At 34.7% G+C, this 24,066-nt stretch overlaps 1 protein-coding gene across 4 annotated transcripts in view; it reads left to right on the top strand.

Annotated features, from left to right (window-relative positions):
- The window catches only part of LOC138691298 (pre-piRNA 3'-exonuclease trimmer-like), a 355,843-nt gene that overhangs the window by 59,149 nt on the left and 272,628 nt on the right, over window positions 1-24,066 (top strand). For 3 of the 4 annotated variants that reach the window (XM_069813140.1, XM_069813143.1, XM_069813141.1), the window contains 2 exons: window positions 1,823-2,119; window positions 8,130-8,340. In XM_069813140.1, coding sequence (XP_069669241.1) covers window positions 1,823-2,119; window positions 8,130-8,340 — 508 coding nt within the window. The remainder of the gene's footprint in view (window positions 1-1,822; window positions 2,120-8,129; window positions 8,341-24,066) is intronic. The other variant, XM_069813142.1, reaches the window with a different exon arrangement.

The following is a 24,066-nucleotide window of genomic DNA, read 5'->3' as shown; positions in this document are numbered from 1 at the left end:
TAGCAGCATTTTATGATTTATACAGTCAAATGCTTTGGATAAATCACAGAAAATTCCTCCAACTTGTAATTTTTTATTAACTGCCTCCAGAATTTTGTCAGTTAAACTAAATGTTGCATTTTCTGTGCCTTTATTTTTCCTAAATCCAAATTGTTCTGGGACTAAAATGTTGTATCTTTCTAGATGATGATATAATCTTTTATACATTACTTTTTCAAAGATTTTGGAGATGACTGATAGAAGTGATATGGGTCTGTAATTTTCTTGTCGTATGGGTGCAGTAGTTCTGATTGATGGAGCAGGATTGCTGGAAATGGAGCTGCCTGAAGCAGCTGACTGAGATACCTGTGCTCCATCACGATTTTTGTCTTTGCCTGTATGTTGCACTATTTTCTCTCCACAGCCATTGTTGGTGCCTTTTGTCCCTCTCAGAACGTTCAGGTATTGGCTTCTTTTTCTTTTTATACATTTCGCGCTGTCTTTGCAGATTATTCCTCTCTCTTCACAGGATCAACATCTCTCCACTGTCTACTGAGGTGTGACCTCTCAGTCCTGTTCAACCCTTTGTCCTTTTTTGGCGGCATCGTTCTTGTAAATTCAAAGATACTGAAATTTTGTTATTATGTAACTAATTTTGCCAAGTTGTTATCAAACATGACATCATTAAAATCTCAGTCAATCATTGGTGCAGCAGCGGTGTTAGATAGGAATAATTGTTGCACCAATTACTTTCCTGTGATTAGTTTCCATTTTTAAAGCCATACAGCACATGGTCTTGCTGGCTATGTACTTTGTTTCTCTAGTTCTAAGTGGGGAATTGTATACTGGAATGTCTGGATTTGTAAGTCAAACCTGTCTCTATTCCCAGCCTGTTGCACCAATGATATGAATTTTGCTACTCACCATCTGTCAGACAGAATACACATCACTTTCACTTTACATACAGACACATTAGATCAGCTGTTTAGCCATTTTGGAAGCTCTTTACATCATGACGAAACTGATGGTGACTATGGGTATTACATAACAAGTGTGGGACTTTTGAATGCTATGAACATTGTTGCACCAATGACACATATATGTGTGGGACACTTTTCATTTAATTTTTTACAATGCTAAATGTAATGTTTTTATAGTAACAGTATATATTGGACTTACAGAGCACTCTTTTATTCACAATTTGGTGTGTGTGTGTGTATGTATATATATATATATATATATATGTATATATATATATATATATATATATATATAGCTGGCTACGGACTGGAAGGTCCGGGGTTCGATCCCGAGTGGTGACGGGATTTTCTCGTTGCCAAACTTCCAGAACAGCCCCGAGGTTCACTCAGCCTCCTATAAAATTGAGTACCGGGTCTTTCTCAGGGATAAAAGGTGGTCAGTGCGTGGTGCCGACCACACTAGTGCCAAGGTCATGGAAAGCATGGGGCTCTACCTCCATGCCCCCCAGGTGCCTTCATGGCATGTGACGGGCATACCTTCACCTTTATATATATAAAAAACATAAAAACCAGAATAAAATATCTGTTATGACAATACACATACCTAAAGGTCTAATCTGGGACATGAGAAGTTTCTTACTGTTTGCCGGTATCTCACTTTTGTACTTTTATAAAAATGTTAGTTTTTGTATTTAATTTACATGTATACTATTCTTGAGCATAAGTATACCAATCTTGAATCATTTTTAGTTAAACACAAGACCCCAAATTTGTACCCAAGGCGATGGACACTGTTGTCCCAGTTTTTCTTAGAATGAGCCATATATGTTTTTTTTTTTTTTTTTTTTTTTTTTTTTTCCTAGTTTGTGTATGATGGTATCCCATACCTGAACAAGCAACAAGAAGTACACATACGCAAAGAACTGAATGAGGGATCGTTGTTTCGCAATGTGGAACGTACTTTTTCGATGGAGGATGAGAAGTGCGTGCAGGCTTTGTGCTCTCGGGTGGCTGAGTGGTGTGCCAGTGCTGTGCTCGGTGATGTTTTGCACCCAGAGGATGTGGTCCTCTGTCAAGGAGATGAAAGGCTAAGTTATGTCATGCATAAAGAACTTCGACAGAGATTCCCAAATATTTGGACTTACCCAGAGAAAGGACGAGTAAGTAACACATTTGAAAGAAAAAGAACTTATCATCTAGTTGTTTATTAATGGTTTGAGTAGTTAACCTACGTTATTTTTCTTATTTCAGAAGAATACAGTTGAGTAGTTTCTTTATTCCTTTTCATATTTGACATAGTCGAGATTTTTTTGCAAGTCAGGTGATAATAGTCTCCTTACAATGTCTCACATATGATAAATTTATGCAGATATTCAGCCAGATAACCCTTGTCTGTTATTATTCTGAACATTGAACTCTGTCATCTTTTTTTTTTTTATAAATGTATACCATTATGTGATTTGTTTCCAGTGCCTTCAAATATTATCAGCTGATACTTTTCTAGTATGTTGCTATTCTGCCAGAATTGAATTCCATTTCAGAAGTGGGTAATATACATAACTAAGAGATTTTTATATCTTTACTACTTGTACAGTCTTAGAAAAAAGTTTTGTCCCACAAATACTAAATAAGTCTCAGAAAGGAGGCAGTATGCATGATCACTGATCAGACATACAACGAAACAAAACTAATTTTATTACCTCAACTAGTCCTTCTCTTGTGAACCAGATCGCATGTCCTTTGATCATTTGCACTGCTTCTGTGCGACAAAACCTTTTTCTAAGACTGTACATAGCAGAGTGCATAATCAGGATAGGAAGGTTGATGAGGTAAGAGCTGTTGAGGATTTCTTATAACATTAACATATGAATAGTCATAGGCTCCTTAGAAAATATGTATATATGTTACAAAGTTAGTATCATGTAGGAATCCCAGCTTCCCCCCCCCCCCTGTTATTTTTTTCCCTCAGAAGAAGCAATCGGTGTAGCTCAATTGGCAGAGGCTCTTGCCTGCTGATCCAGAGCTGTCCCACTTGGACTTATTACTTGGTTAGGTTATTTCCCGAGGTTTTCTCCATCCATAAGATGAATGTGAGGTAATCTATGGCGAATCCTAAGCCTCATTGGCCGAAAACCATCTTGCTCTCACTAATTTCATTGGCACTAAATGACCTAGTATTTGATTCAGCACCTTAAAAAATTCTTAGAAGAAACAATATTGTTTTGTCCAAAAAATGCATTGCCTTCGTCTGGATTTGAAACCCACAACACGTCTTGCCCAGACACAGTCAGTAGTAGACTAATGAGGAGGACACTTTGTGTTAGTTTTTGTAGTTTTCTTTTTTTTTTTTTGTTTTCATTCCTTTTCGCTCTTAATTTTTTCTAAAATTCTTTGTTTGCAGTGCTTTGACCTTTTTAAAATCTGTTTTATGTAACCTTGAATTTGCTTTGATCTATTAGCTTTTATTGTAAATTCCTGTGTCTTGTTCTTGGTTTCAATACCTATTATAAACCAGTCAGGAATCTAGTTCAAACTTGATTAGTTTTGGCTTCAACATAGCTATTCAAAAGCCTCTTTTCATCGTCTCCTTTTTGATTGAATTAGTATCTAGTTCGGAAAAGATATTCTGTGTATTTTTGCGCTTATGATAAATCGTAATTTGCTATTGTTTATGCGACTTGTTTGTTAATGTATTTATTCACACTGCAAATGGGTAAATACTCTGTGGCAGTGGTACTAATTACACTCAATAATGACAATTGATAATAAATACAATTAATAATAATGCTAATAATAATAATAATAATAATAATAATAATAATTAATGCTAATAAATATTAATAATTAATAATAATAATAATAATAATAATAATAATAATAATAATAATGATTGTATTCTTCACCTGACATGATTAGGAACATTAAATCCAGATGTTTGAAATGGGCAGGGCATGTAGCACGTATGGGCGAATCCAGAAATACATATAGAGTGTTAGTTGGGAGGCCAGAGGGAAAAAGACCTTTGGGGAGGCCGAGACATAGATGGGAAGATAATATTAAAATGGATTTGAGGGAGGTGGGGTATGATGATAGAGACTGGATTAATCTTGCACAGGATAGGAACTAATGGAGGGGTTATGTGAGGGTGGCAATGAACCCATTTGTAAGTAATAATAATAATAATAATAATAATAATAATAATAGTAATAATAATAATAATAATAACAAGGAGCATGATCACTTAAAATAACATTTAAAGTAACTAATTTGTGTCTTAACCTTAACTTCGAACTAAAGCCCATGAGTGTGATATGTTCATATATGCACAAGTACTGTTAAGCACTACACTCATTTCTCTGTCAACTCACTCACTGCACTGGAACTACGACATATTTCACTGATACTATCCTCATTTCACTAACACTTCAAAAACATTTCATGTTCAAATACTTTGCACTTACTTCCAAATGGCTTTTAAGGAACTCACAGGTTCATTGCCGCCCTTACATAAGCCCGCCATCGGTCCCTATCCTGTGCGAGATTAATCCAGTCTCTATCATCATATCCCACCTCCCTCAAATCCATTTTAATATTATCCTCCCATCTACGTCTCGGCCTCTTCAAAGGTCTTTTTTCCTTCCGGCCTTCCAACTAACACTCTATATGCATTTCTGGATTCGCCCATACGTGCTACATGCCCTGCACATCTCAAACGTCTGGATTTAATGTTCCTATTTATGTCAGTTGAATACATTGCGTGCAGTTCTGCATTGTGTAACTTTCTCCATTCTCCTGTAATTTCATCCCTCTTAGCCCCAAATATTTTTCTAAGAACGTAATTCTCAAACATCCTTAATCTCTGTTCCTCTCTCAAAGTGAGAACGACCAGTAATATAACTGTTTTATAAATTCTAACTTTCAGATTTTTTTTGACAGCAGACTGGATGATAAAAGCTTCTCAACTGAACATTAACAGGCATTTCCCATATTTATTCTGTGTTTAATTTCCTCCCGAGTATCATTTATATTTGTTACTGTTGCTCCCAGGTATTTGAATTTCTCCACTTCTTCGAAGGATAAATCTCCAATTTTTATATTTCCATTTTGTACAGCATTCTGGTCACGAGACATTATCATATACTTCGTCTTTTCGGAGTTTACTTCCAAACCTATTGCTTTACTTGCTTCAAGTAAAATTTCCGTGTTTTTTCTAATTGTTTCTTGGTTTTCTCTTAACATATTCACGTCATCTGCATAGACAAGAAGCTGATGTAACCCGTTCAATTCCAAACACCCTCTGTTACCTTGAACTTTCCTAATGGCATATCCTAGAGTGAAATTAAAAAGTAAAGGTGACAGTGCATCTCATTGCTTTAGTCCACAGTGAATTGGAAAAGCATCAGACAGAAGCTGGCCTATATGGTCTCTGCTGTAAGTTTCATTGAGACACATTTTAATTAATCGAACTAGTTTCTTGGGAATACCAAATTCAATAAGAATATCATATAAAACTTCTCTCTTAACCGAGTCATATGCCATTTTGAAATCTATGAATAACTGATGTACTGTACCTTATACTCCCATTTTGTCAATGCCTGTCGAATACAAAAAATCTGATCAATAGTCGATCTATTACGCCTAAAACTACACTGATGATCTGGCAAAGAAATGTTTATCATTCACAAGTGATAACTGCAACACGATGATTGGAGAGATACGATAGGATTCAGAAGGAAGAAATATTTTTGCGAAGTTGAAGAAAGAGTTACTGCTACACAACAAAACTTTAATTGGTGTGGGATATCCAGCACACATTTTGAATAACTGTGTTAATCAAGCAGCAGACACTCTGGATTTGATGTTGAAAGTTTTATTTTGAAGATACACCGGTACTTTCACATCTATACAGTGCGAACGGAGCAGTTAAAACAATATTGCTAATTTGTAGACATTGATTACTAAAACCTGATATCTCATCGCAAGATAAGGTGGTTATCATTATTTCCAGGCATCTCTCGACTCATTCACATGTTTTCAGCTCTCAGGGCATTGTTTCTGTCACTCAACAAGCCACCAACTGTTTTAAAAAAGTACTTTGAAGACGAATTATATGTATATGTATATGTATATCATTTGGAGTCTCTTGTGAGTATGTTTCACTCGTATATTTCAGAACTTGAAAGGGAAAATAATTCAGTTGTGGAGATTCTGAAAATTCTCATTCGGGTTCAGGACATGCTCACAACTTTATGTCTCTCAAAGTTAAGAGTCTTCTAGAGGAAAAGCGTAAGGAACGTCTTGGTGCCAATTGTCACAAATTCTGTGCTGAAATAGGTGACATATATGACTGTTGTATAGAATATCTTGAAAATTGGTTGGAGCCCATGAAAGAGATGTCGTACTTCATTTGGATGTCTCTTAATGAATCACTTGCTGGGACAAGGTACAATCTCCCATCAGATTTCTTCTGGACAGGGATGTCTCCATAGATGATGTGAAGTGCTTTGATCAATTCTGAAACCTCAAGAAATTTGTGAATCAACGCAAAGATGAGTTCGTTAATCTTCAGGCACATCAGAAGTGGACCAAGTATTTTGAGTCCTCTAACATTGTGTGCCACTCAAAAGTTTTGAAGATTGCACAGTTTGTTTCCGCTATTGCATCACATAATGCAAATGTGGAATGCATTTTATCTTTCATGCAAAGTCAGTGAAGCAAAGAAAGAGGAAACTTATCTGTGGAATCAGTGCGAAGTATATTGCTAGTTCATTATAATTGTAAGCATGTTACTTGCAAAGAATTTCAGAACTATCTTTTAAGTAATAAACAATTATTGAACAAAATCAGATCTACAGAGAAATATGCTTGGGCCAGTCAGTGTGAGAAAGATGGACAAAGTGCATCTCAAAGTGACAGATCATAAGGTAACTTTTTGTAGCAATATAGGATACCGAAGTATTGAAATTGTGTATTATTTTTTTTATTTATTTATTTTTTTCTTGTGATTTATAATAATTAGACTCATGGTTATAAAGATTAAATTATAACCAATTCACTAGTTTGTATTATTATTTTGTTATTTAAGGTTAAGAAAATTACTGCTAGCAATATTTCTCAGCGTCACTAGTCTACATACTATACATATATTAATAATGTATAGGATATATGATAGCCATCTGTTCAGATGTAAGTGTCGATAAAGTGTCCTCTTTTTTGTTTTTCAAAATATGGCAACTCTATATTAAAGCCAAAATTGTTTTACAGAATTATTTAAGGTGTAAAGAAAATTCACTTTGTTTTGAACAAGAAATCATCACTTACATTCAAACAGAAAATTAGGAAAGCCCTAGTGATCAGTTAATATTGTTGAGTAGTAGGCCTATAGGATGTAATGTAAACAGGAGGACATTTGAAGTAAAAGAAAAAAAAATGGTAACTAAGTATGCACTGTAATGTCTATTTCAGTATAACTTTCAAGGCCTAACAAAAATAGCTATAAATACAACAAAAAAACACGGTCGTGCAAAAAAGTAATTTCCATAACATTACATATTTCTTGGCTGGCCTAAGTGAACAATAATTTCATCATGGATTCTGGTGATCATAATAACGTCATCTGTAAACAAACATCCGAAAAATAAGTGAAATTACAATAAATGGTAATGAAAGAGATCCATTTAGTTAAATGTAGCTTGTGTAGAATAATTGTAATATTTCGTTATCTCTTAGCTATAAACACATATAGGTACGTTATAACTTTTCCTCAGTTTAGACTACAGAATAAATATGACATATATTAAAACTCCGATGAATGTGGATTAAGTATATTTACAAACTATGTGCTTCATTTTCTGGGCGAGAGTGATTTGTTTGTCTCTGTTTCAGAATAATCATTTTAGAAAATATGAGACACATTATTTTCTTCTGGCTGTAATTATCTATAGTAAAGATAATGTATCTTGATGGGATGTCATTTTTGGCACAAACCACTTATCTGAATAAATTGTACTTTAGGGAAGATGAGATCCAAGTGTACTTGTAATCATAACATATTGGTTACAGATGTACTGTTTGGTGGTCTGCTTGAAACTATACACATTGATAATTGTTTGTTTCTTTTTGACTGTACATATGTTTGTATCTATTTTCGTCTTTGTCTGTTTTATTTAGGTAAGAATTGAGAAGGTTTCTGAAAATCAGCGAAAGATTCTTGAAGAAAATATGAACAGTGATAAAAGTTTAGAAGAGGATATAATGGATTCGCTTCTGGGTTTCTCGCGTTTATTTAAACTGCTGACAGAACTTAAAAAACCGATTGTTGGACATAACTTACTTGTAGACCTCATGATAATGTATAATCAGTTCCATGAACATCTACCCAGTAAGTATTGGTAGTTCTACTTTTGGAATTTACTTTCTGCAACAATGACATAATAAGTAAAATGTTAATTGAAATAGAAAAATCATATTCCTCAAAAGATTTTGCTTCTTGTTCATTATACATAATGACCATATTTTTTTTTATAATAGCCATATGTGCTAAATTTTTCACAAATTTCTCGCGTTTATTTAAACTGCTGACAGAACTTAAAAAACCGATTGTTGGACATAACTTACTTGAAGACCTCATGATAATGTATAATCAGTTCCATGAACATCTACCCAGTAAGTATTGGTAGTTCTACTTTTGGAATTTACTTTCTGCAACAATGACATAATAAGTAAAATGTTAATTGAAATAGAAAAATCATATTCCTCAAAAGATTTTGCTTCTTGTTCATTATACATAATGACCATATTTTTTTTTTATAATAGCCATATGTGCTAAATTTTTCACAAATTACTCGCGTTTATTTAAACTGCTGACAGAACTTAAAAAACCGATTGTTGGACATAACTTACTTGAAGACCTCATGATAATGTATAATCAGTTCCATGAACATCTACCCAGTAAGTATTGGTAGTTCTACTTTTGGAATTTACTTTCTGCAACAATGACATAATAAGTAAAATGTTAATTGAAATAGAAAAATCATATTCCTCAAAAGATTTTGCTTCTTGTTCGTTATACATAATGACCATATTTTTTTTATAATAGCCATATGTGCGAAGTTTTTCACAAATTACTTTCTTAGTTACATTTACCTTTCTAGGTTACCTAAAATATCATAATTAAGCAAAACAAATACGAGAAATAACGTCAAATTTCGATCATTGCGCGAAATATGTGAATAAACACGAAATGTAGTCTTTCTATCTAAAAAAAAAAAGCTATTAAATATGCACCAAAATATTACTCAATATTGTTAAAAAAACGTGTTTGTGACTTTTATTTTACTCAATTTGTCAATCGCTTTTTAATGCCAATATACCTTTCTTTTCTCATGGATATTGTGCATACCTGCTTTTACTGTCTATGGCAGTGGCTGGCAGATGCTGCAGTTGTGACGTAAGAGCCAGTCAGACCGCAAGAGCTTAGGAGAGTGAGCAGTTGAGTCGTATTAATGTTAGCACACACCAGCGCAGAGGCATCAGTGCAGCAGTAGAACAGGACTATTAAGTTGAGCCGTGATAGTATATTGAAGTGCGTGTAGTAATGAAAGACTATCAACTCCCACAGCTTTCATATCGCTATGGGAAAACTTGTTCTTATTTATGGAGTATGGGGGAATGGCGAAGTGTTTGATTTGTGGCAAGCTGCTTCAGCATGTAAAGATGTTCAATATGATATGATATGATATGATATATTTCGTCACAGCACTTCTTTACATGTATTGGTGTACCTCACATTTCTGTATCCGGTGCCACCATTAACATATTATTACAATAACACATTATTTGCAGTACACGTCTACTCCCAATTACACTATGTACCTTTTTTGTTACTTGGTCAATCTCCCCCTCATTATTTCTCCTACATTTCATTTGCTATTCTCTATTTGTTCATCAATACTACTATATATAATATTATATACTCTTTCAAACCCCCTTTTTCCTCTAACTACTATTCACTAAAATCTCAGTTTCAATTTTTCTCTATAAATTATCATATTGAATTATTTGTCCTATTTGTTCTTTGATCTTTTCTCCTATATTTCTCTTATATTCGTTTACTGTTCCAACGTTCAAATGTTAGTACTAATTTTATGCTGTCACTTGTTCACTACTCTTAACCCTTTCTCACTATTTTCACTCATTCCTATTTGCACTCACTTTCACTTTCTCACTATTCTGCTTACACCTAATCCTTTGTCACTATTCTCACTTCCTATAAATACTTATATTTTATTCTACACATCTGCTTATACACTTCCTCTCTCCCCTATACTTCTCGATCCTTTCCAGTTTCACTTTACTCGCACTTTTTGATCACATCCCCACATTTTTTAATCATAATATCTAATACCTCTGCTATATCCTCAGCTGTCGCAGGTTCTAGATGTTCAATATACAACGCCATTATTCTGTATACCACGCAAAGGATTATGGCAAATATGGGGGAGAAGATCGACAAGTGCTAGTGCAGCAATTGAAAGATAAATTAAGTGAAGCTGGGGAGCACACTGTCAGTGAATCAGTGCTAAGCTTAAGCTATAGGATTTCACTCGCAATTGCAAATAACATGCGTCCCTTTAATGATGGGGAATTTGCCAAGAATGTTGCCATCATGACAGCAGAGGAGTTATTCCCTAGCAAAGTACAGGAATGTGAATCCATCAGTTTATCTCCAAGAACTGTATAATAATAATAATAATAATAATAATAATAATAATAATAATAATAATAATAATACTCTTTCTGCGCTACAACAGAGAAACTGGACAATCCATTTTGGCTGGGTTAAGGCCCATGCTGGCACAGACATCTTGAGCACGACGACACACTTCTTCCCCCGTCTACATAGAGAAGCGATAGAAATCTATAAACATGACAACTTTAATCGCAAGGAAGAAGGCGTAAAGCTAAACAAGTGTTGGTACCCGGTCCTAAACAGAACAGATAAGAAGCCACTACACCAAAAGGACGGAACCCACAACAGGAGCAGCGAACAAAGCGGCACAGACTGCAGCGACAACAGGCCTCGGCCCGCTAGTTGCATTATAAATACACCCGCACAACCAGCCACAGGATCAGTTGCCTCAGGTACGCCGAGAAGAGCTTTGCGACCTTGGATACTACTCCACTGAAGATGTCTGCCACAGTTGCAGACGAAACGTCTGGTAGAAAACCAACCAACAGACCACGGCCTCTCAGCCCGGAAAATGAATCTAGATCAATAATATACATTGACAATAATATTGTAAGCTGCAGCAAATAATACTGTGAAATGAAAACTATAGCATGTAGTATTGCACTCTAAAGCAATGGAGCACACACACACATACAGAATGACACTCTTATGGATCCTGAGGAAGGAGCTGGAACAGGTGTTACTTGTGAATCCTTTTCCTTCTATAAGAATGTGGGGAAAAATACCACAAATTTTGATGGAGAAGTTGAAGTTATTTATACATCCATTCAAAATTTATTTCTCTGGATTCTTCATTACAAGAATATAGTCATATTAAGTGATTGTAGAGCCACAATACAATCAATATTATCAGCAAATCAATAAAAAATGTAAAACTATTGCCTTTTAGCTGAATTTATGTGAAGACCTATGCTCAATTATTAATTACCGAGGTATCATTAGGAAGTTTACGTTACTCCTACTTATTCCAAGTTTAGATACCAGCAAATACTTGGCTAGGTGAAATCAGAAGAAAAAAGAAAGGTTTCTGTTATAATAGACTAAAGCAGTTGCTGTTTGCTTTCGTTCATAGAAAAGACAAAGGAATTAAAGAAGAAATTCCTATAAGAAAAAAATTTTTATACCCCCTAATGACATGTACAGTCATAACAATATCATTATAGGCTTACTCATATATCCCCGTCTAGTAGTAATTGCTGAAGCCATAGAGTAGTTCACTATCTTACACATAGACCCCATACATGATGAGAGGAAGTACCTTCAATGCATGAAGAATAGGGATGCTGCTGCTGATGGTTATTGTTATCATTATTATTATTGTTATTATTATTATTATTATTATTATTATTATTATATTAATGATAATAATGAAGTGATAATGGAATAAAGAAATAAAACAGTAACCTGGAAAATGTATTGCATCAGTAGCCATTTTTAATAGGTGAGTACAGTAGAATTTTATTCCTCGTATCCGGAAACTGTGGGGCAAAGCCAGTTTAGGGTAACTGATTTTGCTGGGTAATTGGAAAATACGTTTATAGGCTATGTAAAGACACACTGTACTGTGCAAACATTTTTTTCCATGTTGAAATTTAGTAATTTTCATGTAGATATTTAAAAATAAAGTTTTGAAATACGTACAATGTTTATTTTTAGTACTTAATATGGTAATGGTAATGTACATTGATCGGCTCATAATTATTTTAATACAGTACTACATAATGACGTAAAAAATACTAAAAGTTTTCGTAACCTTATGACAATTGTAAATGGTGGTCATTTGAGTCATGTGACGTGAAGAGCAGTAACGCAGAATGATTTGAGCATAAGAATATTTTGCTTGCGTTTCATGCAATCCATTGTGCTTAGCGGTAATAGCCATGATACTACCTATCACTCGAACGAAATTTTTGCGCGTTGTAAGAACAGAGAATTTTACACTTTCCTATTTAGACTTATCCAATACCCCATCGAATCAGGCGAATTCAAGTGGTAAATTTAAAGATATCATATCTGCACATTGTTTGCAAGGTCCAAGTGACAGCTTACCGATGCTACCCCATCTACTCCAGGGACATAACGGGTTTTTTTGTCTGTGTTTTCATGCTTGAACAATGTGAAGAGTAAACATAATATTCGGTATGTACGATTCATGAAAACCACTCACGTCTTCGTCCGACTCATCCCTTTCGCATGAAAAACAAAAGTCTAAACTAACCTAACCTAACCCAACCTGTAGTAACAGATTCGTATATGCATAGCATAGTGTGAGTGTACACTAGCATGAAACTTTCATCATGTCACCGAAGTTACATTGGTATGACCAAGGAGAGAGCTCTAAACACTTAAATGTGTATAAACGAAGTACAAGGAAGTAATTCGGCACTAGTTTAACTGAGTTTTATAATCATTTAGCTCCAGTAATATTTCTAGAATTTTTAAAAGACATTTCTCGTGTCTATTCATGTCCTGGAAAAATGGAGATTAAACCATTTGGGGAAGATTAAAAATTACCTACATTACTTACATACAACAGATATCATAAACATACAGTATCATAGTACGTAATTAAATTATGTTCTGCATTGTCTTAAGTAAAGTAGATAATGTAATAATATCAAAGTATGTAAATAAATAATTTCCTTGTTTTATTTATAGTAATAGGACTGTTTTTCCATAAAGATCGCGAATAGAATAAAAGTGCTGCCATGACTGATACAAAACAAAAGATGTAATCAATTGATAGTAAAATGTACGAGTAAAGCATGTAATATAAACATATTAAAGTCTGTATTGTAATTAAGTAACTTTCTTGTTTTATTTGTGGTAAACCTTTTCTTTTCGGGAGCTGTCACCCCCAATATGTCCACTTTTTCATGCATCTCAAATAGAATAAAAAAGTGCAGCCATGATTTATACAAAACAACGATAGTAAAATGTACGAGTAAATGAGTGCAAGGAGGACATAAGTAACGATTACCAGGTGCCCGTAAACTACCCTTTTTTTCCTTGTAATACTAATTTATTCTTAAATTGTGGCCAAACTCTTTGCCTCCTATATATGACACTTATATTTCTGGATCACCGAAGAGCAGTGTACTTGTATTTTCAATTCTCTAGTGGGGAGCCATAAGTTGATATGTGCATATTTGCAATTTTACATGAAAAGATTTTAAAAGTTCGGCCAACTACCAAAAATCAGTTAATGCTCATAGTAATTTGAAAATTTATTTTGTGTTTGTAAAACTGTTTTTAAACAAAACACAAGTAATATTACATTATTATTATCATTAATATATTTTGTTTTGGAAAATAGTAATGTATCAAGTTTTGACTAGCATTGTATTTTGAAACATATAGTTAAACCTCCCTCGTCCATCAGGCTGAACATTGCATTGTTACTAGCTATCTTTTTCGCAATTATGTTAACTTTACCCCTTGTGAATCCAAATCTGAGCAGCTTTGTTTATTGATAGAGTTACAGTAGATGTAAGTTGTGTTACTGGTTTTGATTTACTAGCAAGAGTCTGGCATGTTTTCTTGCTTTTGTGTCTCTTTGGAGGTGTTTCATTTTCATTGCTGCTTGTTACATGTTCTGAGCTGTCTTATATTCCAGCAAGCCAGTTCATTGTTGGATAGGTATATTATGAGGAACATTCTCTCCATCTAGGAAGTTATTAAATGCCTGTTTTCCAAATTAGAAATTGACATAATTACTTACTTACTTACTGGCTTTTAAGAAACCCAGAGATTCATTGCCACCCTCACATAACCCCACCATTGGTCCCTATCCTGAGCAAGATTAATCCAGTCTCTATCATCATACCCCACCTCCCTCAAATCCATTTTAATATTATCTTCCCATCTACATCTCGGCCTCCCCAAAGGTCTTTTTCTCTCCAGCCTCCCAACTAACACTCTATATGCATTTCTGGATTCGCCCATACGTGCTACATGCCCTGCACATCTCAAACGTCTGGATTTAATGTTCCTAATCATGTTGTTGTTGTCTAGTGCCTTGCATTTGGCAATGAAGCCATTAGCATTCGTGCTTTCCAATACTTTTGAACTGTAGTTTCTTCTGATCTTAATGCTTCACAGGTCTTCAAGTGGTCTTCATTCATTTCTGCTGGATTGTTACACAGGACACATATGGGTGAAGCTGAGATACCTATTCTGTAGAGATGACTTGCTAGACATTCATGATTTGTCAGTAGTCTGAAGGCTGCAGCTGCTGTTTTCCTTGGTCTCTGGGGGGATTATATCTGGGTTGGAAAATAGTGTAATCCATTTTTTGTCTTTAGCATTTGATTCTATTTCTTATAGGTATGAATGAGAAAATTTTGTAGTGAACAAGCGTTTTATTGAGGAATATGAGAAATTAAATTTAGATTTTTGTTTTATTGTTGTGCCTTTCTTGGCAAGTGTATCTGCGGTTTCATTCCCCATAACTCCACAGTGTGCTGGAATCCATTGGAGACGGACAATCTTATTAACTTTTTGGAGTTGTGTTAACATTTTGTAGCATTCTCTTGTTTTTGTTGACTTCTTTGTGGCATTTGAACATATTCCCTGAATTGCAGATTTAGAATCTGAAAGAATTACTGTCTTGTTATATTTATTTAAGGGAAGATTTAATAATTGTCAGAGAGCAATGTGTATAGCCTCTATTTCACCATCATAATTTGTTGTGTCTCTGCCAACAGAATGATAAAAGGAAAAATGTGTACATGTAACTCCAGCTCCAGTAAGGTTTTCTGTGGTTGATCCATCAGTATATATGTGTAGCCATTCTTCTGTAGGGTATCTAGTATTGATCGTTTCCAGTGCTAGAAGTTTTTGTATTTCTTTTGGTGTGTTTGATTTACTTATTTCCTCTGTTAATTCCAAACTGAAGGTAGGTTGCAATAATTCCAGTGGATTTTCTCCTATAAGTAAATTTTCTCTTGTGTTAGGAATGCTCAATTTGGATTTAATCTGTGTTACCTTTTCTAGGAAACTACTATGAGTTTTAAGGATTGAAGAAGGGAGGTTCTTTTCTGTCCATTTAGAGTTTGGCAGTCGTAACATTTTCTCATGTTGGAGCAGTGCTTGTTCTTCTATTTTTGTTGTTATTGATGGGATCCGTGTTAAGGCAAGCATGGCATCAACAGGTGTGGATTTAACTACTCCAGTGATTAGACGAAGAGCCTGATTTTGTATTTGTTCAAGTTTATTGATGTTTAGCGTTTGCTGCTGTTATTAAAGCTTCAGAACAGTACAAGAGGTTTGGTTTAATATACATTTTGTATGTTGTATTAAGGACTCTCCTTGAGCAGCCCCATTTACCACCAGCTAACCTTTTCAGGATTTGCAGTTTCTTTTCAACCTTTTCTGAGATGTTTGTTATATGTTTTTTCCAACTAAGTTTTCTGTCGAAAGTGATGCCCAAGTATTTGGCATCGTCAACTGCTTTGAGTGGTTTATCATTATAATTTATGTTAATATTCACTGATTTATATTTTAGTGTAAATAATTCATAAGTTGTTTTTTTCTACATTAATACTCATGAGGTTTTTGGAGCTCTATTCATATACTTTGTTTAGGGCTGTTTCTATTCTGTCTTTAATTAATTTAGGTTTTTTTGGAGAGCCTGGAGTCCAAATGACTACGTCGTCAGCAAATAAAGCAATTTTGGTTTCTGAAGTTTGTATTATTGATGGAAGGTCGTTTATATAAATATTAAAGAGTGTTGTACTCAGAACAGCACCTTGTGGAAGTCCTCAGTGTGTTTGTTTATATTTGGAAATGTATGTATTATAATTTCGAGGGAAAAATTGTTCCGGAGCCGGGTATCGAACCCGGGACCTTTGGTTTAACGTACCAACGCTCTACCACTGAGCTACCCGGGAACTCTAACCGACACCGATCCAATTTTTCCCTCTATATCCACAGATCTCAAAGTGGGCTGACAACCATCAAGCAACCAACTTCGAGTGCACACTAACTCCGTGTGACTTAAATTGTGGTTTTCTGTTAACGAACAGTGACGTGTATTATGCAAATCAAGATTTCAGGTATAACTCCCTGTAAAGTTGATTTGAATAATTTCGAGGGAAAAATTGTTCCGGAGCCGGGTATCGAACCCGGGACCTTTGGTTTAACGTACCAACGCTCTACCACTGAGCTACCCGAGAACTCTAACCGACACCGATCCAATTTTTCCCTCTATATCCACAGATCTCAAAGTGGGCTGACAACCGTCAAGCAACCAACTTCGAGTGCACACCCGGAGCCGGGTTCGATACCCGGCTCCGGAACAATTTTTGTTCTGTAATTGTTCTATTGCTAGATCCAGTTCTGTGTCGTTAAAATCTTGATTGAAAATATCATTTTGTATATCTTTTGGCTTGTTAGTTTCTCTGATAGTTTTTTGGATAGTTTTATCTTCTTTCTTGTGTGCTTGGGGTATTCTTTGAGACTGAGCATAAAATTTGTTAAGGGATTCTGCTATTTCCCTATCTGTAGTTAAGCTTTTGTTATTATATTGTAATGGTTCTGTTGTATTTTTTGATAATTTTGTTTTATTAAGAAATTTGTAGATTTTCCTATAGTCCATATGTTCTACAAAATTTGTGAAACTAGTCTTCTTTGCTGTAATTAATTCTTTCTTAAAAGCGGCTGCTTTTCTTCTCCAGTTTTGTACATCTTCTGGACACTTGGTTCTTTCGGCTTTGACTCTTGCTATATTTCTTTCGTGTTTTAACTTAGATAGAGATGGAGACCAAAAGTAGCTATATTTCTTTAACTTTCCTTTGGGAATATGTTTTTTGGCTGCTGTCAATAATATTTCACAAATTTTTTTATTCATTTCATCTGTTGACTTGAACTCTGATTCTAGCAGTATATTACACCTCCCTTCTATCTCATTTTGGAAATTGAATCAATCTGCTTTTTTAAAATTCCAAGAAGTTTTTATTTTTGGTTTATTACTTTTATTTATTAGACCTGTTATGGAGTTTATGGTGATTCTGTGGCCTGAACCTGGGTCTTCTGTTATTTCTCTTTTTGTATTGTCAACTATATCAAATGACACCATCAGAAGATCAGGATTTGTACCAGAACCATTATAATGAAGGTAAGTGGGTGGATCATTTGGATTAAATATTAATTCCATTGTTTATGAGTTTATTAGATCTTCTATGATTCTTCCTGCTGAATTTATATCTCTGTAGCCCCATCTAGGGGAGTGTGCATTAAAATCACCTATTAAAATACTTTTGGGTTCTATGGGGATAGAATTTAGGTATAGTTTATTGTCTGGAGGATTGTAGATACTGTAAATTCTGTACTGGTAGTTGCTTTTCCATACTTCAATTTTAACTATTTCTGACTTATATCTTGTTCTTCCATTGTTTTTTTGATTTGGATAATAGCTTTTATATTTCTTTTAATTCCTGTAAGAATACCACTTGCTATTTGACGAGCCTTTGGAAGTATGTGTGTAGTGTACTGATCCATTTCAAAGTATATTTCCTGTTCTGATAGATTGGCTTCTTGTACTGTGAAGACATCTATATCCTGATCTTCTAATATTTTCATTAGCTCTTGCTTTTTAGACTGTGACATTCCTCCTGCATTCCACTGTAGAATTCTTAAAGTATTGGAATTGGTATGGTGAGATTTGCCTAAAGATGTCCCCACCCGGAGATCCGATTGGGGGACAGTTTTAACTCCGGAATATTTATCTTTAGGACTCATACTCATGTATGTTGTGGCTTTCATGTAACTGTTTTCTTAACGGGCACCAGTTTTTACAATGTGGCAGTTACCCGACATAAACCCCCATTATGCAAGGGGGACCGCATCTGTCATTGGTCAACGGGTCCTTCGGACCTAGCCAGGAGGACTAAATAGATGTTCTTTAGATCCACCGACCTTTCCCTCATGTGCTGCTGAGGGACGCTGTTGTGCTGTGATAGGCCAGCACATATGTAAATGGCATTTCCTCCATTTTAGTTGAAACAGTTATACCGCTGTGACTCGGTCCCCAGATCCTCATCTGTTAAAAGCAGGATGTACCACAGGCAGGTTGAGGTTGGGAATTGGGTAGGAGAGGCTATAGGAGGCACATCACTACCCCTTACACCCCTTCCTAATTATGTCAAGTGAAGAATACAATGCGTGCAGTTCTGTGTTGTGTAACTTTCTCCATTCTCATGTAACTTCATCCCTCTTAGCCCCAAATATTTTCCTAAGCACTTTATTCTCAAACACCCTTAATCTATGTTCCTCTCTCAAAGTGAGAATCCAAGTTTTACAACCATAAAGAACATTCGGTAATATAACTCATCATCATCACCATACAAGGATTAAGCCATAGGCTCGTTCCGGTTTCATGAAAGCTAGAATTGTTAAAATTGTTCAGACCATCTTCTGTGTGGGCGTCCAATATTTCTCTTTCCATAAGGTCTATAATTTAACAACAGTTTTGGAAATCTTTCTTCTGGCATTCTATCAATATGTTGTTTCCAGGTATTCCTATAATTAACTATTCAATCAGTGAGTTTGAAAATATTTAATTCTTTTCTTATATATATATATATATATATATATATTTACTTACAAATGGCTTTTAAGGAACCCGAAGGTTCATTGCCGCCCTCACATAAGCCCGCCAGCGGTCCCTATCCTGTGCAAGATTAATCCAGTCTCTATCATCATACCCCACCTCCCTCAAATCCATTTTAATATTATCCTCCCATCTACGTTTCGGCCTCCCTAAAGGTCTTTTTCCCTCCAGTCTCCCAACTAACACTATATGCATTTCTGGATTCGACCATACGTACTACATGCCCTGCCCATCTCAAACGTCTGGATTTAATGTTCCTAATTATGTCAGGTGAAGAATACAATGCGTGCAGTTCTGTGTTGTGTAACTTTCTCCATTCTCCTGCAACTTCATCCCGCTTAGCCCCAAATATTATATATATATTTATTAGGGTGGCCCTTATTTTTCAACTTTCTAAAAGTTTAGCTCCCACCCCTCTATCTTGTTCCAATCAACAAAAAAACGATCTGTGCAAATTTTCAGCTCAATTGGACAACTCCAAGGTAACCCTCATCGACTATGAAGTTTTGAAATTATTTTAGCCCAGAAAATATTTTCTTCTAATATTATTAGATCTGGAAACCATTACTGCATCATTAGTAAGTGAAGTAGAACAAATGTCAAAGGAAGATGTCATAGTGATCTGGGGTGGAACTAATGACATTAGCAAGAACAGTATTGATTATGGACAAAGACACCTACAAGCCTTTGTAGAAAATAACAAACAAACCAATATCATCATAATGTCTGCCCCCCACAGGTATGATCTCAACGAAGCTTCATGTGTAAATAACGAAGTGACAAATTTCAACAGGAAACTTAAAAAGAGGATGAAAATGTATGGTCATGTTAACATTATACAGCCGGATTTAATTAGAGATCATTTTACAAGACATGGTTTACATATGAACAACAATGGGAAAGAAGCTGCAGCAAAGGAAATAGCAATGGTCATTAAGGAGAAACTGAGTCAACGAAGAAATTGCATCACACTCCCTTGGAAATGCAGTGAATCTCCACAAGAAAAGGACCATAAGCAGAGACAACCAAGTGATGCGTCATCAGAGAGAACTTCACGAGTGATTAAGGCACCAAGTCATCTCCAAGATTTTTTATGCATCAGCGACACCTGGAGAAGAAAGCACAGGAACCTATCAGGGTAAGTAACTCTAGAACAACTACATCCAATATGCATAGGATCCATAGTAAAGCAAATAAAGTTAATTCACTGTCAATAATGCATCAGAATTTTCAATGTCTTAGAAATAAAATTTTTAAACTAGGAATATTACTTGTTGAATTGCTGGAATTGGACATTTTGGCCTGCACAGAACATTGGTTAAGTCAAGAAGAAATAAATTCCCATCATATCCAAAATTTTAATCTTTCAGCTCATTTCTGTCGCACAAACTATAAAAACGGAGGTACAGCAATATTTGTAAAGAATCACTTACTACATGAAGAAAAAACTCAGACATACTATCTCAACCAAGAAAAACATTTCGAACATGTTGTATCTGTAATAAAAGGTAAAAATTTTAGCTTTGCAGTAGTTTGTATAGTAGATGGTTGCCTGAAAACATTCTTTGAAAACCTTGAAATTCTTCTAAACACCTTGAAAAATAAAAAGAAACCAATAATTGTGTGCAGTGATTTCAATGTAAACTTTTTAGCTAATGACAAAACAGTATCTGAATTTAAATCACTAATAAACTCGTATGATTTAATTGAGACTATAGATACACCAACTCGCATAACTCCTACATCCAAAACTTGTCTGGATCAAATAATTATTAACAGAGACCGCTTTCCATACACAGCAGAGAACTTAAACATAGGGATCTCAGACCACAATGCTGTTTTACTTCATATGCAAGTAGACGTAAATCCGGAATTTAAAAGTAATAAAACGGTAAGCTATAAAAGGACATTTAATGAGGAGAATATAGAATATTTTAAACAAATGCTCGAGAAGGAAAACTGGTTTGATGTAATCAATAAATCGCATATTGACATGAAATCTGTAGAATTCATATCCACCATAACACATTATTTCAACATAGCATTTCCAGTCAAAAAAATTTCCACTGTATACAATAAACCCAAACAATGGATAACAAAAGGAATCATTACATCTTGCAAAAGGAAAAGGGAACTGTATAGACTTTGTCAAACTTCAAGCAATGATAACATAAAGCAATACTACAAATCATACACCAATATACTAAAGAAAGTTATCTATGAAGCAAAGTTAAAATTCAATAGGGACTCTATTGCAAATGCCCAAAACAAAGGTAAAGCTATATGGGAAGTGGTAAAAAGAGAGACAGGAAGAAACTTAGACAACAAAAACAATCAAATTACATTACTACACAATGATCAGACAATTAAAAATCCCTACAATGTTGCTGAATTATTCAACACATATTTTGCGAACTTAGCAAAAACAGAAACATCACAAAGACATAGTCACAATCGACAATCACCACCAAACAATTTAAGAAACAATGATACTATCTTTCTAACTCCAGTATCTCAGGAAGAAATACTCAAAATAATGAAGAGTCTGAAAAATAGTCTGGCTTGTGGAATTGATGAATTACCAGATGTTATAAAAAGTTGTGCCTCTCTCTTGATAACTCCATTGGTTGATATATGTAACTCATCATTGACATCAGGTAAATTCCCTGAAAATTTTGAAGTAGCGAAAGTCTGCCCAGTCTTCAAAAAGGGTAAAAAAAACAATCCATTGAAAACTACAGACCTATTGCTCTGTTATCGGTGTTTTCCAAAATCCTTGAAAAAGTGATGTACAACAGACTAGTACTCTTTCTGGAACGTAGTAACTTATTTTGTTCCTCACAATTTGGCTTCCGCAAAGGTAAAGGAATTAATAATGCCATTCAGAACTTTACAGAATCCATTCTGAATGCTAGAGACAACAAAGAGCAAGTAGTAGGGCTTTTCTTGGATCTTAGTAAAGTGTTTGATATAGTTAATCATAAAATACTAATTAGGAAACTACGGAATTTTGGTGTAAGAGGATTGGCAGGGGAATGGTTTACATCATACCTAAATAACAAGAAGCAAATTGTAGAAATCGAATCAGTCAAATCAGGCATTACTTCAGTAGAACATGGTGTACCTCAAGGATCTATTCTTGGTCCAGTATTATTTCTTCTGTACATAAACGACCTTCCATTAACCATACACCCAGCCAAAACAGTATTATTTGCAGATGACACAAACATTGTACTACATGACTACAGGAATACTGACTTGCAACAAAAAATTAACGAAACTTCCAAAACACTTGAGCAATGGTTAACAGATAATAAGCTCAAATTAAATGCAAATAAAACAGTATTTATGAATTTCAATCAACAATGGTTGCAAGACCCTGTACAGATTACACTTAATGGCACCAAAATTAAGGAAGTTAAAAACACAACATTTCTAGGTATCTGGGTTGATACAGACCTGACATGGGAAAGCCACATTCAGTTCTTAACAGAAAAAACATCTCGACTATGCTATGTATTCCGAGTCCTTTCAAAAATATCACCCATTGAGCTACTATTGTCAGTTTATTTTGGCTATGTACATTCAGTCATATCATATGGTATCATATTCTGGGGATCATCATCAAAATCTTCTCTTATACTTAAACTACAAAAACGAATAGTTAAAATTATGAAGCAAGTATCCATCCGCACAGAAAGTAAAGGACTTTTCAAGGAACTTAAAATTTTACCGGTACCCTGTGTTTATATCCTAGAAACGGTATGCTTTATTCATAAAAATTTAAATTCTTTTAAAACAAATTCAGAATACCACGAGCACAATACTAGGACATTTGAATTATCAGAGACTTGCCAAAACTCTCAATACCCCTACACATACTGGCAGTAATTTATATAATAAACTTCCCCCACATGTCAAGGCACATAACAATAGTATGTTTAAGAAATCTGTTAAAAATATATTACTGACACACATGCCAATGTGCACAAAGGAATATTTAAATATAAAGTTTTAAATCTTAACCATTTATTCTTGTGAGTACTGCCCTTCTGTTTTCTCTTGTTTCATGTGCCTGGAGACCCTACTGGAAGAGAGGCAGCATCAAGACTCAGAAGAAAGAAAATCTAGTGAGCTAGTGTGTGATTACAAAATAATTAATTATGTATCTCTTAAAATAAATTCAACATCTTATTTACAAGTAACTATTCTAGTGTGTTATGCATTACTGACTGAATTAGTAGTATTAGTAGTACGTTATTTGCTTAGTAATTAAATACATTATATTCTAAGTAACTAGTATTCTATTAAATAAGCACGTGACATGTTACCATAGATTAAGATGACTGTAATATTTATTGTATCAATGTTAGATTAATGTACATTGACAATGCCATGAATAATTGTATTCCAACGGTTAATAAAATATCTATCTATCTATCTATCTATCTATCTATCTATCTATCTATCTATCTATCTATCTATCTATCTATCTATCTATCTATCTATCTACCTACCTACCTATCTACCTACCTACCTACCTACCTACCTAATCTGTCTGTCTGTCAGTCATTATTGTGTTGTTGTTGTTGTTTGCTTTATTCACTTATTTTGTAACCAAACATGATCTTGTCTTTAATGAATAATTTTTCACTTACTGATTCAGAACTGTCTGTGCTGACCTGCTGACTGCTCGTGTAAAGTGACTTTCAAGACTTTTTTTTTCCTAGAGTTGTAAAATGGCA

Source organism: Periplaneta americana, chromosome 16, assembly GCF_040183065.1.
Source record: "Periplaneta americana isolate PAMFEO1 chromosome 16, P.americana_PAMFEO1_priV1, whole genome shotgun sequence".
Lineage (NCBI taxonomy): Eukaryota > Metazoa > Arthropoda > Insecta > Blattodea > Blattidae > Periplaneta > Periplaneta americana.
Note: the sequence above shows the minus strand (reverse complement) of the source record. Positions and strands in the feature narration are given on the sequence as shown.